The sequence below is a fragment of the Chlamydotis macqueenii genome, chromosome 7, assembly GCF_036417535.1.
Source record: "Chlamydotis macqueenii isolate bChlMac1 chromosome 7, bChlMac1.mat, whole genome shotgun sequence".
NCBI lineage: Eukaryota > Metazoa > Chordata > Aves > Otidiformes > Otididae > Chlamydotis > Chlamydotis macqueenii.
Window position 1 is genome coordinate 11,398,983 of NC_141562.1, and position 13,402 is coordinate 11,412,384.

Here is a 13,402-nt window from a genome sequence, read left to right on the forward strand (position 1 = left end):
AGTGAACACGGAGCCTTCCAAAGCCCTTGGTATCTGACAAAAGCTGCCAATCAATGCAGCAGTGGTGAGACTGTCAGTGTCCTCAGCTGTTCACTGGAGTGAACAGGCCGTTAAAGACTCTACCTCTCAAGATGTCTACCCCCTTATCCTGCCAGGCATAGTTGTTCCTGCCAGGCATAGAAATGCTCACCTGATCTTCATCCTGTGCCGCCAATACTGGCACTGGAGAGAGGAAAGACTTTAAACACTGATGTGTGAACATGAAACAGCTGAAGGCAGCAATCCTTTGTAGCTTCAGATGGAACTTGAAAGCAGCAACTCAAATTAACATCCTCCTCTATGAAGATGAAGTAATAATGCCATGACCTAAATTTGCATTCTGTGCACCAAACTTATTTATAGAAGGAGGGAAATAGGTTTGGGAAAAGAGATTCAAGTCACTGATCTTTGTTTACAGTATCAGTATTTCATCCTCTGCTAGGCCACCTATATTTCTGATTAATGTATAATATGTAAGAACACTGTAAGGCCACATATATCTTACCCAAAGTTTAATGCATATCTTAAGACTCGAGTTTGCCTTTAATCAAGAACACACATTGGCTTATCTTGGCTTTAAATTATTTTAACTTCGTGGGCTGCAACCAGTAAAGTCCTATTTGGTTGAGTACTATCATTCAGCTGTTTTTCAGAATCCTAACCAGCTGGGCCTAAGTACCATGGTACTTAGGTGCTGAACACCCACTTAAATAATTGAACTCAAGGTGGTATGAGCCTGTGTATTTTTGTAATTGGAGCCTGACTTTGTTTAACAAGTCCCAGCACTAACAGGTTAATTTCTGACTTCAAAACCACAATATTTTCTAGGCATGATCCACTATGCGCAGTCACGTGTATTAGAAAGAAGGTAACAAGATCGTTGTCACAGATATATAAATTAAATAAAATGTTGCATGTAATGCCCTGGCAGAATAAATGCTGTACCCATGTTGTACATCAGCCTGAAACAATCACAAGCAGGCTCCACCAGGCTGGAACGGAGCCCAAAGACCATCCATCCTTTCTGTCACATGTGGATTCTCTGAGGATCAGCGCCTGGAACTCCATGTGCTCGTTCAGTGCTCATCTGCGGTTAAAGATAATTAATTCAGATACAATCACATTCAACAGCGATGATAACGAAACACATTAAGGACGGCACACGCCGTACAGCAAGAACTCGATCCAATACTCCAGTGGGACAGGCAGTATCAGAAAATAAGTTGAAATCTGGTAGATTTGACAAAATGGCTCTGCTGTAACAAATAATTAGTGATCAAAAATAAACTGTTTATGTTGTCTGTTGTACGCCCGTGAGGCTGTACTTGTGCTACAGTGGTCAGTTTTACATGGCTAAACTACAAGAAAAGTAAAAAGCTCCTCCCGCACCTTCTCCTCGCCCTTCCCGCAGCTACACGGGAGACAGCGGGCGGCACGGGAACTTTGTTCGTTACCGTGCCTGCCCCGTCCCGGCAGGCAGGGCACTGCGCTGGTCCCCGGGGCGGGCGAGACCGCGCCTGTGCTCGTGCTCGTGCTCGGGCCCGGGCCCCCGCAGCCGCTGGGCGACTTCGCCCGTCCGCGCCGTCCCTCAGCGCCCCGCCGCAGGGAACCCGGGCAGCGGCCCTCTCCCGGACTCCGCGCCTCGCCTCGCCTCACCGCCCGCGGCGCTAAGATGGCGGCGGCAGGCGACCCCCGTTGTACACCTCCAGGAGCCGGCCAGCCCCGCCAGCCCTTCACCTCCGCCGGCCCTACTGGGAGCCGCAGTCCTCCTCCTCCCCGCCCTTCCCCAGCTCTCCGCCGCCGCGGGGCCGCGGGGAGAGGCAGGGATTGCGGAGCGGCGGCGGGCAAGACTACGAGCCCCGTGGTGCACGGCGGCAAAGGGCGCGCCTGCGCGGCGGGGACAGGAGGAGGAGGAGGCGGAAGCAGCGAGTGGACCGCCTGCCGCGGCGGGGCCCGGTCGGTCGCTGCCGCCATGCCCCGGGACAACATGGCCTCCCTGATCCAGCGGGTGGCGCGGCAGGCGCGGCTCACCTTCCGCAGCCCGGCGGGGCCGGCCTTCGGGGAGAACCTGCACCGGCTGCAGCAGCTGCTGGACGAGGTGCGCGCCGAGGACTTGCACTTGGCGCCGCGGGGGCCGTCAGCAGCGGCGGCGGCAGGCGGGGGGTTCCCGTGGGGCGGCGCGGTGCCGCCCGTCAGCTACATGCATATCTGCGAGACGGAGAGCTTCAGCATGGGCGTGTTCCTGCTGCGGAGCGGCGCCTGCATCCCGCTGCACGACCACCCGGGCATGAACGGCATGCTGAAGGTGCTCTATGGCACGCTGCGCATCGCCTGCATGGACACGCTGCCCCCAGCCGCCGCCGCTCCGCCGCCGCCCGCCGCCGCCGGTGGCGGGCCCTGCCACCGCGCCCTGTTCCGCTCCCGGCAGCAGTACACGCCGGCCTCCCCGCCCTGCCTGCTCTCGCCGCACACCGACAACCTCCACCAGATCGACGCCGTGGACGGGCCCGCTGCCTTCCTCGACATCCTGGCGCCGCCCTACGACACCCAGCACGGCCGGGACTGCCACTACTACCGGCTGCTGGAGGGGCCGCCGCCGCCGGCGGGCGCCGAGCCGCCCGGGCTGCCGCGGGAGGTGTGGCTGATGGAGACCCCGCAGGCCGCCGACTTCTGGTGCGGGGGCGAGCCCTACCCCGGGCCCCGCGTCAGCGTCTGAGACGGCGGCGACGGCCCGCGCCCGGCGGCGGCCGTTGTTGGGACGGTTGGCGGGAGCCCGCCGGGCCACGCCTCACGGACCGGCCTGCCGGAGCTGCGCCAGCCCCGGCCCCGGCGGGCAGCACCGCCGCGACCATGGCTGCACTTCGCCTGGTGTGCCGCGCCGGGCCGGCGGGGGCTCCTCGGGACCCCCGCTTGCCTTATGAGCCGGAGGCAATAAAGCGCCAGAGCGTGTTTTGTTTCCTTTGGGCCGATGTGGAGAAGTGGCACTGTTAAACTTCGGCTCAGCCGAATGGTTGGGGGAAAATAATCCAGCGTCCTGCGTAAATACTGAGGCCTGCGCAGCAGCGAGGGGGGATCGGGCTCCGGCGGCGGGGAGAGTCAATGCAATAAGGATTGCGGTGGAGCGCCCCGACTTCCCCCGGTGCCGGTGGGCCGGCAGAGTGTGCCCACCCAGCCTGGGCACACCTGCCCACCTTGCGCTGGCTGTAGCCTTTGGGGAATCTGGCTCCAGAGCGAGTCCCAGTGAGAGCTGTACCCTGCTAGCCAAAAACAGACCCAGAACAACTCCTGAGTCGGGACATGCTCCTCCAGTAAAGCCCAGTGATCGTTAAGGGAATTCCCACTCCGAAGGGACACTTGGGTTCAGAATTACTTTTTCACAGTTCTTTAAAGCGTTGCATTTAAGATCTCGCTGTTACAACTGAGAATTACCGAGTACATCTATGCATACTTCCTTCAGCTAGAAGGAGACTAGTCAGCTGCTAATTAACCTCGCTTGGAACCTCTCATGCGGCGGTGGCGAAGGGTAGCGGAAACCGCGGGCATCTTAAGAGGAAAACCAACTATCCGCTGTTGTGTCATGGAAGCTATTCTAGAAACACGACGTATTTGCAAACACTACGTATACAGCGGCACACATACCCTAGGTACAGATAAGATTTGACCTGATGACTTCTCTTTAAATTGTGGTCTCTGTTTTTATATGGACAAGTGAATGTGTCGGACTTTTGAAGCCTTGTGGTTTTCCTCTTTATACTATTTATAAAGTCTACTTTTTCATAAGGCCTTTAAATAAACATAGCATAGAAGAGACACCGTGAAATTCACCTTGCTATGATGGAAGCAGTCTGGAGACGCAGTTTGTCCACGGCAGGGGATGTGATCTTTCTAACAAGGGAGAAACTTTTTCTGTAGGTGAAATACTCCATCTGTACTGCAGGGACTGGTCTCGTGCCCGTCCATCCCAACGCACGCTTCGTACCACAAACCCAGGCCCGGGCAGCCTTGGCCCTCTGGCCACGATGTGGGAATCTGAATAAGAAAACACAACTTACCAACCTCCCAAGTGATGTACCAGCCTGCTCCAGAAATCGTTCCACAACTGGCTTTAATTTTTCTTTGTGTATTTATCAAAACACTTGTTTTTCCTGTACAGTAGCTTGTATGTGTGAATTTTTAAATGATTCTGATATGACATTGCCTTTTTTTTTTTTTTTTTGCCTGCAAAAGAATGAATGTGAAATACAGTCAGCGTTATGCATGCTCAGATTAATTGTTTTGCAAGGAAAAATTGGTGGAAATAATTTCAGGCGATTTCCATTTATTCTTACAGCACTCTAAAGTGTCTGATATTTCTGCAGCTGGCTTACCTGTTTTTCCTGGAATTCCCCTGCAGCTTAGCCTTAGTTAATGTGCAACAATTCTCTGTCGAACTGAGCCATTAACTATAACGCAATGCCTCCCTGTGTTACAGCCCGTTTCTAACTCTCGCCGATGCTAATGAAGACCATCTTTTTTTTTTTCAGAAGTCCACAAAGAAGATAGCGTGGTGCATGCAAACAGCTGTACTGGAAAAACAAACTGTGACAGAGAGCGTTTTTATCTCATCTGCTCTATCCTCCCCTTAGGTCTTTCTGCTCAGTTTTTAATTTTTTTTTCTCCACGTAAAACCTAGATGTTTAATGGGAGAGGACTTTCAATGCCTCTTTTTGTAGAGGACAGCGTGGTCCCTTACACTGTGGAGTGCTGTTAACAACCATGGCAAAACCTTTTACTTTTTTTTTTTTTTTTAATAAAGGTGTTAGCATCAAAATATTAAAGCCAGAAAAAATAGCAAAGAAAACTTGAGATGTGTTAAAGAAAAGCCTCTTTGTGTAACTTCTTGCTTACTCAGTAATCGAAATTTACTTCCCATGTTCTGGTTATCTGTAAGCAGAAGGTTTAAGTCTGTAATGCTGTTCCTTCTCTTTGCAGTCTGGTTATTGTGTTTTCACAACAGCAAAATTACTGTTACTGCTGAATTACAGAATAAATACAGGATATCTCACCACTGACCAGTCATCACTTTCCTTCACAGTACAACAGTCTTGAACTACGTATGGGACAGAGCGCGAGGTTCTTTTGCCTGACAGTCTGAATGGTGTGACTGGCCTTTCTGTGAACGGGGATGCTTAACGCTGGATTCTCAGCCCAAATCTTCCACCAGCACCCTGCAGACAAATCCAGGCACGTGCAGTATCACCACTTTTGAAGCTGGCTGTTATTGTAAGGCAAAGGAATGGGTTTAAGATCGCTGATACTATTACACGCTGTAAGGTTCTCTTGTAGCTGTGTGCTAGTTGTCGGCAGTTTCCTTAATTCAGCTCTTTTACAATTTCTGTGGTGTTTCTCTCGTTTTGCTTTTCACCGGGATTTTAATCTTGTAGCATGGCAGCAGACAGTTTGGAGAGTGCGACTGGAGCCTTGGATTGTGCACCTGGGTAGCTGAGAGCCCAATGTTGCAGCACTCCAGCTGCAACCGAGCTGTGGTTATCTGAGGCCACGGCAGTACCTCCAGGAGTTCGCAGGCCGACAGGGCTGGATCTCCGTCCACCTCCCCAGAACACAGCTCACCAATGCCGACCGTGGAGGCCACGGCTCCTGTGGGGTTGCGCTCCCATGTGACATCTCGTCTCTTTTCGGGATCTCGTCTCTTTTCGGGGCCAAGAGGACGCACAATCAGGTGGCGAAGCTGCAACCTGCCCACATGCAGCAGTGGAGATGAAGGCTTGCTTGTGCTGCTAAGGTGGATGGCAGGGTGGTGAGTGTGGCAGCTCTGCAGCTGGCATCGTTCTGTGGCTTCTCCATCCTGCACAGACTGGTCCATGCCCAGCTTCACGTCCAATGCAGAAACCCAGGCACATCGCTTCAGCTACCACCAGCCACCTTTCCCAAGCAAAGAGCAGCTGCCCCAAAAGCCAGTGCCGGTTCCAGGAGCCGGGGAGCCGGGTGTTTCAGAGAGAAAAGGCAGGTGCCACTGGGGCTCTGCGCAGCGGGACCGGGCACCGGGGCCAGCAGTGCTTGCGAGGGGCTGTGCAAGGCCTTTGCCCCCGCTCCCTGCGGTGCTGGGCTGTGGCAGTAGCGGTGCGGTCCATCCTGGGGGGCGGGCCGTACCGGGGAGCTCTGCGGCAACGGGCCGAACCCGCGGGGCCGGTACGACCCTGCACAGACGGCGGGACACGAGAGTGAGCCCAGGCGGGGATAACATCTTAAAAAACAACAATCAAAATAGGTTAAAAAAAAAAAATCCACCCACAACCCAGCGCAATGTTGCGGCCGGGTGGGTTCAGCAGAAAAAGCCCGGCTGCGCCGCGGGGGTGGGTGCCGCCGCCCCCGGGCCCCCAGGAGCCCCCCGGGAACGGGCGCGGTGCCGGCCGCCCGCCCGCGCAGCCCCGCGCCGCCAGAGCCGCTTTCCCCGGGCGTCGGCCCCCACCGCCTCTTCCGGAGCCCACTCGGGGAGATCGCCCGGGGCGGACCGTAACCGCGGAACACAACAGAAAGTGAGTCAAAAAAAACCCACCCCGCTCCCCGGTTAATATTATCGCGTCTCTGGACTCCGAGGGAAATCCCCGCGCCCGGCAGCGGGTGTTTGTACGGCGGGGCCGGGGCTGCTGGTTTTCCGCGCCGAGGTGGAGCGGAGCCGGGCGGTGCGGGTTGCCCGGGGTCCGGCGGGGCCCGGGCAGAAGCGGGAGGCACCGCCGCCCCCGGGCCGGACCAGGGAACCTACGGAAATAAAGGTGCCGATTTAGCATAATTAAGAGATTTATTTGTCATCTTTTATAAACGTCGTAAGCACCGACCCTACTGTCGAAAAGTTTATTTACAGAGTGGCCAGAAAGAAACCCTCTCTCCTTCCAGCTCCCGTTAGTGGTTGTGCATTATTCGTGTTACCGGCCGCACGCCGCGTCCCGGCGGACAACGGGCGCCGGTTCCAGCCAGAGTATTTACATCCCGTCCCAAGTCCTACTACGAACGTAACACTTTTAAATCACCGAAAAGAAAAAAAAGAAAAAAAAAGAAAAAAAAACCAAAACACAAAACCCCAAACCAGTGCGTACAAAAATATAGTCTCTAAAAAAAAATTCCAATATTAATAGGCAGAAATGTACAGCCATACTAAAACCAGGGAGGGAAAAACTTTCCGGTCTCGGTGTCGCCGCTGTCGCCGGAGCGGATCGGTAAGGCACCCCCCACATGCAGTCAGGGGACCGGGCTCTACACCACACAAGGCACCAAGGACACCTCACTCACCACGACGGCACTGCATGCATCCATCCTCCCGCCGCAGCCCCTATGTACACCCGCCGGCCCGGCCCCGGCCCCGGCCCCGGCCCGGGGGAGCCCGCGGCGCCGCCAGGTGCTCACCGCGCCCCGCCGGACCCCGCTCCGCTCCGCGCCCCGCCGCGTTCGGCGGCGGCTTCCGCGCCTCGGCGCTGGCTCCTGCCTGCGCGCCCAGCGCCCTCAGGGCGTCCGCGTCCGCGCCGCGCAGGGGGCCAGGGCGGCCGCGCCGCTCCCGCTGCCCGGCTGCGGGCACCCGCCGGCGGCGGCGGCGGCTCCTTTCCGCTCCTTCTGGCGCAGGTGGATCTTGGTGTGCCGCTTCCTCTCGTCGGAGCGGGCGAACTTCCTGCCGCAGAAGTCGCAGGCGAAGGGCTTCTCGCCGGTGTGCGTGCGGATGTGGGTGGTGAGGTGGTCGCTGCGGCTGAAGTTCCGCATGCAGATGCGGCACTGGAAGGGCTTGTGGCCCGTGTGGATGCGGATGTGCCGGGTGAGCTCGTCGGAGCGGGAGAAGCGGCGGTCGCAGCCCTCGGCGGGGCAGGGGTAGGGCCGCTCGTGGACCGGCGTCTTGCTGGGGCGGTTGGGGTACTTGCGGGGCCGCAGGATGGGCCGCAGCGGCAGGTGGTGCGGGCTGTAGGCGCCGGCGGGCAGCCGGGCGCCCGCGCCCTCGCCCCCGCCGCCGCCGGGAGCGGTGCCGGGGGCGGTGCCCGCCGTGGGCGCCCCCATGGTGAAGTTGCGGATGGTGGAGAGCGGCGTGAGGGGCGGCGGGACGCGGAGCGAGTCGAGGGGGCAGGGGAAGGGCTTGCGGTCGGGACCGGCGTGCAGCTCCCGCTGGCACTGGGGCGGTGGGAAGAAGCCGCCGTACTCGGGGATCATGGAGAAGAGCCCGCCGTCGGCCGCCGCCGCCTTTGGGGAGGGGTAGGAGGGCGGCGGGGGGAACGGCAGCGCCCCGCCGCCGGCGGCGGGCAGGAAGGCTGAGGAGGGGTCCTGCGAGTACAGGTCGCCGCAGCCCGAGTAGGGCGGCGGTGGCGGCGAGTAGAGATGTTCCAGGTCGGCCGGCTGGCCCTGCGCCATCGTGCAGCCGAGGGCCCCGGCCAGCGGGTTGGGGGAGGCGGCGGAGGCGGCGGTGGCCGAGGAGGAGGCGGCGGAGGAGGCGGCGGCGGAGGAGGAGGAGGAGGAAGGCGTGCTGACCCCCTGCAGGATCCCCGCGCTCACGATGTTGATGATGCCCTCGGGGTAGCAGCCGGCGCCGGGGTACTGCGGGTCGATGGAGAATTTGCCCATGTATGTGAAGGTCTGGTTGCGGGAGGCCGGGGCGCTGGGCGCGAAGCCGCCTCCGTAGGGCAGGTCCAGCGCCCGCTTGTCGCCCATATCCACGTTGATCATGCCGTCTGCGGGGGCAAGGAGCCGGTCAGTCCTCCGCGCCGCCGCCCGCCGGGCGGCCCGGCACCAGTCCCTCCCGGCTCCCGGTCCCCGGCCGCCCCCAGCCCGGCCCGGCGCGGGGCTGCGCCGCGCACATGTTGCGCTCCGGCTGCGGGGGCTCCCCGCGGCCCCAACTTTCCCCTCCGCCCCCCACCCCGGGCGCGGAGGCAGGGCTGGCACGGGGGGCGCCGGGGGCCCGGGGCGGGCGAGCCTCGGCCCCCGGCCCAGTCCGCCCCCCCGCCGGCGGCCCGGCCCGCACCTGCGCGGCCGCGCGGGCTCCCTTACCTCCTGCCACACCGCTCATCTGGTCAAACGGCCCTGCCAGGTCGGCATTGGGGAAGATCGCGACCGAAGTTGGCAGCGCGGCGGAGATGTCATCCGCGGGGTAAATGCCCTCGGGGAGCTGGTGCACGAACCCGCCGAGGGTCACCGGGATCTTGTCCACCGCCTTGGCGGTCATCATGGGGGCGGCGGGGCGGCCGGGGGAGCGGCGCTCCCGGCCGCCGGGGTGGGGAGGGGAGAGGAGGGGGCGCTTCCCCCTGCCTCCCACTACCGGCGCGGGGGGACGGCGGGGAGCCGGCGCGGCGCGCCGGGAGGCATGTGCGGGCGGGCGGCCGCCCCGTCGCGGCGGTGCGGTGCCCGCGGTGCCCCGGGAGAGCCGCGCTCCCGCCGCAGCTCGCGCTGGAAGACAAGTCTGGCGGTAAGTATTTATGGGGGCCCCCTGAATGCCCGGGACGTCACTGCCCATATAAGGACTGAGGAACGGGGCCGGCGATCACGTGGACGCCCGCCTGCGGGACCCGCCGCCCCGCACCCGCCCCGACCCGTCCTTCCCCCCCCACTTTCCTGCGCCCCGCGGGGGCGGCCCCGACCCGCCCCGGCCCCGCTCGGCCCCCGCCGCGCCGGCAGCGCCCTGCCGCCTCCCGCCGCGCCGCCCAGGGGGGTATTCCGGTGGCGGAGCCCTTGTCCTAAAAAGGCGAGGATCCGGCCCCGCCCCGCCTGCCCTTTTTAGGGCTCGTTCCGGAAAATTTTAAAAAGCTCGGAAAAGCAGAGGAGGTCCCGGGGCCGCCCCGTTGGACCTCGCTCACTTTCTCAGCAGCCCGTAACCGCAAAGCGGCGGCGGGTCAGAAAACAGCCGCATTCACGGAATCTGGCTTCTCCTTTTTTTTAAAAAAAAAAAAAAAATCTGAATTACGGGTGGAAAGAGGCACCGAACACAGCGAGCGCGTCGCTGCTTTTTTTGGAAAGTGTCCGATATATATATACCGTCGCGAAAACGGAACCGCCCGCTCCGCCGTCGGGGGGTTGTTATTGTACCGACGGGCGCAGCCGGGGACGGGACGGGGAGGCAGCGGGGGGGCACCCCTGCCGCCCGTCCCGTCCTCACTGCTGCCACCCTGCTCCTATCAAACCGAGGAGTGCTTAAATTCTAGCTGTTTTTTTTTTTTTTTTTTTTTTTCCCCAAAGTACTAAAAATAACCTCCCTTGTGCCTTCCTTCCCAGGAGAAGCCAATCTTTCATATGCTCAGAGCTTGCAGCCCCTACATCTTCTTGCTGATGAGGGTGTCAGATGTAATTATTTTTGAAAGCTGTGTCCCATGCTACGTTCATGTCACTAATCTCATTGCTTAGAGATATTTCATCTCACGGCTGTTTATTCCTGCGTTTAGGAAAGCAACTCTCACATATGGTCTGTGGCGTGCAAGGCCCTTTTTCAGCGGTCTGAGGGAAAAAACCCACTGACAACCCAAGCAGCAGCAAAACACGGCAACATATGAGAGATGCTACAAAAGCACACTCCTGTTCCAAAGCAATGAGCCAGAGAATACATAGGAAGGCTACAGACTCTTCTCTTTCATGTTTAACTGCAGATACAAGTATTTACAGGTTTTAGAACATTACAGCATGTGTCACAGAATTGTGGCACGCTCGCATGTCCCCATGGTGCGTGCACTTACCTCTGCTTCAGGTCCCAAACACTGTCACAGGGCGTCTGTCTCCCAGGCCCCTCTTCATCCATGCAACACCTCACACCCCAGCTGAGAAAGGCGCTCTCAGTTCCTCCAGTTTTGTTTCACTGCCTTTGGTGATGCTCTGGGTTCGCTACTTGTCTGGTCGCTGTAGAGCCCAGGCTAGACAGGAGTGTGCCTGAAGAAGTAAAAGTTTTAGGGGCATTTGTCATACTTGCTAAGGCACGGTAGGCATAAACCTAGATATTTTCCTTTATGGGTGATCAGGAAAGTGTGCACAGTAGTCAGTAAATACGTAATACTTGGCAGTTTTTAATGTAGATTTTGTTACCAGTCCTTTCTAGCACTTAATGTACAGCCAATACAGTTTGGTGTATGAGATTTAGTTGAAAGAAAGCTTGTGTTCAATCTCAGTAGGATTCTAGATATTTTCATTTTAAAAACCCATCTCAATTTAAAAGTTAAATTGTGACAGAGAGACAGACAGGTTCTGGGAAATTTGACTGAGAAGTAGGAGCAATTGTATTGTGCCTTTCCATTACAGCCGAGCTATAATTGGTCTGATCGTTACTATGAAAGAACAAAATATTGGAATCTGTTGTGCGGTGGGGCAAGTTACTTTAGATGAATTTGAGAAACAAGTACAGTATCCTCCTTACTGCAAAAAGTCATGGATGTATGGATGTATCAGATACAGGCTTTAGGGATACTCTATAATATCTTCCTGTATTATTTGAACATACCATGTGCCCACTGATGACACTAAATCGTAATGCACACAGGAGAAAGAAGAACCAAGGTTTCATATCCCACCTTAACCTCCCACGTCTCAGCTGCACCTTTGAACTAGGCAAATTTAATGTTCTTCCACTACAGAGAAGGATTCAATGAAAGACGGACACAAAACTGAACGTACCTTCTGGCTAACTTCACCTAAGGAATACTAGCATTAGTTGACTTTGTTGGTTAATTTTAAAAGCCTTCTCAAGAATGGGGTAAATTGTGTCCGATTTCCAGCCTTTACACAGACAATCAAGTCACTCAACTTGTCTCAATGGGAGCTTTGTCTGAATGGTGCAGGGCAAGATAGAAACATAGTTAATGCTTGGTCTTCAGGAAGATGTTGACAGCTGAAACTCAAATGTTTCTGGTCCCTTTTCAGATATTCTTGCTGTAGTGCTTTGCATGTGCTTTGTGCCTTTGATCCCCATTTGGCTGATTATACTAGACTTCGAGAATTAGACCGTCCAACTCGTGCTGACGTCAATGAGCCTTACATGCAAAAAATCCTACTGATTCCTGTGGTTCCTATAAACCACGTGGTTTCATATGACGGACAGATTGCTGGTGCAAATTGCCAAAGCCCCACTCACACCGAGAGGAGCTGCGCTTCGTTCGCGCGTAACGCACTGACTGAGGAGGGTTCAGAGCTGAAGGGTGGAACTGTGCTTTTATTCCCAATTTCTTTGAAACCAGCCTCCTTTGGGTTTACTGTATTTGCTCTTTTAACAAGGTGCTAGCTGACATTGCACTGGGTATATTTTCCTGCAGTCATTCTCTACCACAAAGACCTGAGACAGGAGCCGTAGAAATAAAATTGTCCTTGCCTCCATACCTGAGCTTAGGAGAGGCTGAGGAATAAAAGGCAGCTGATCACCTGCAGAGGTGGCGGTACCATTTAACCAGCTTAACATCACACATTTGAGTCATCCCTCCGGGGGGTTACTATGCTTTTGTAGCAAAACTCCACCAGCCTCATGTGCTAACAGCAGTGATGCTAGTAGGCCTGCTTGGGAAACGCACCCTGCCACTTCCACTACACACCCTGCTGCTTTTGGGAACATTAGGGTGGCCCCAGCTCAGCAGGTGCAGGGACGTGTTCCTGGACAGGAGGCGAGTGGCCTTGTCATCTGACAATGGCAAGGGACGTGTCCTAAGTCTGGACTAGATTCAGATTGGCGTTGCTATGTTTCATGTAAAAGAGAAGCTCTTCTCTCCAAAGCTGGATTTCAGTGTTTCCTAAATTTGCCCCTTTTCACTGGGGGTAGAGAGATCTGGCGTGTCCTCACAGGTAGAGATGCTGGGTTACTAATACCTGTTGTTTTGCCAGGGGTGTCTGCTGGATTCCCAGGCTGCAGGCAAAAGCTACTTCCCTTCAATCTACCCTGCCTGCCCCTCACAGGCCTGATACAGGCTCTGAGCCTGTACTGGCCAGTCACTGAAACCTGGTACCCAGCCAGGGAAACCCGCTGTAAACATGAACGTATGGAAACCAGCTGCCGGACTGCTGGTGTGCTAGGGGAAGGGAATGGTTAAGAGCAGAGGAGAAGGCATCCCAGTCTGCCCTTAACTACAATACCTTGAAACCACACTCTGTGGTTTTCAGCCAAGGCTGCTTGTTGTCTTAGGATGAATGCCTGTAAATTTGAAATAAGTAAATGACTTTATTGTGAGGATTTGGCTCAGGAGAGCCTTAGCAGAATCCTGAAGGGTTATTTAGATGTCAGTAACATTTTCTAATTCGGGCTATAGGAATTAAACAAACCCGTGTGGAATCAGCAAGTTGCTAGTTTAAGTTTGTGCATCTGTAAAAACGTACGTGTGACAGAGAAAAGTTCCAGTCAAATAAAAGCAACAACAAACTCGTTTGCCCAAAACCT

At 56.4% G+C, this 13,402-nt stretch overlaps 2 protein-coding genes across 2 annotated transcripts; one reads left to right on the top strand and one right to left on the bottom strand.

Moving 5' to 3' along the window:
* The first annotated feature begins 1,779 nt into the window (after positions 1 to 1,779).
* On the top strand, positions 1,780 to 5,083 carry ADO (2-aminoethanethiol dioxygenase). Its single transcript, XM_086751899.1, has one exon. It carries the CDS (start codon positions 2,012 to 2,014, stop codon positions 2,753 to 2,755), a length of 744 nt encoding a protein of 247 aa, XP_086608025.1. The 5' UTR covers positions 1,780 to 2,011; the 3' UTR covers positions 2,756 to 5,083.
* A 1,736-nt stretch (positions 5,084 to 6,819) lies between these two features.
* On the bottom strand, positions 6,820 to 9,415 carry EGR2 (early growth response 2). Its single transcript, XM_086751898.1, has 2 exons — positions 9,058 to 9,415; positions 6,820 to 8,741 (listed from the first exon to the last, which is right to left on the bottom strand). Exons 1-2 carry the CDS (start codon positions 9,233 to 9,235, stop codon positions 7,537 to 7,539), a joined length of 1,383 nt encoding a protein of 460 aa, XP_086608024.1. The 5' UTR covers positions 9,236 to 9,415; the 3' UTR covers positions 6,820 to 7,536.
* Between the last annotated feature and the right edge of the window lie 3,987 nt (positions 9,416 to 13,402).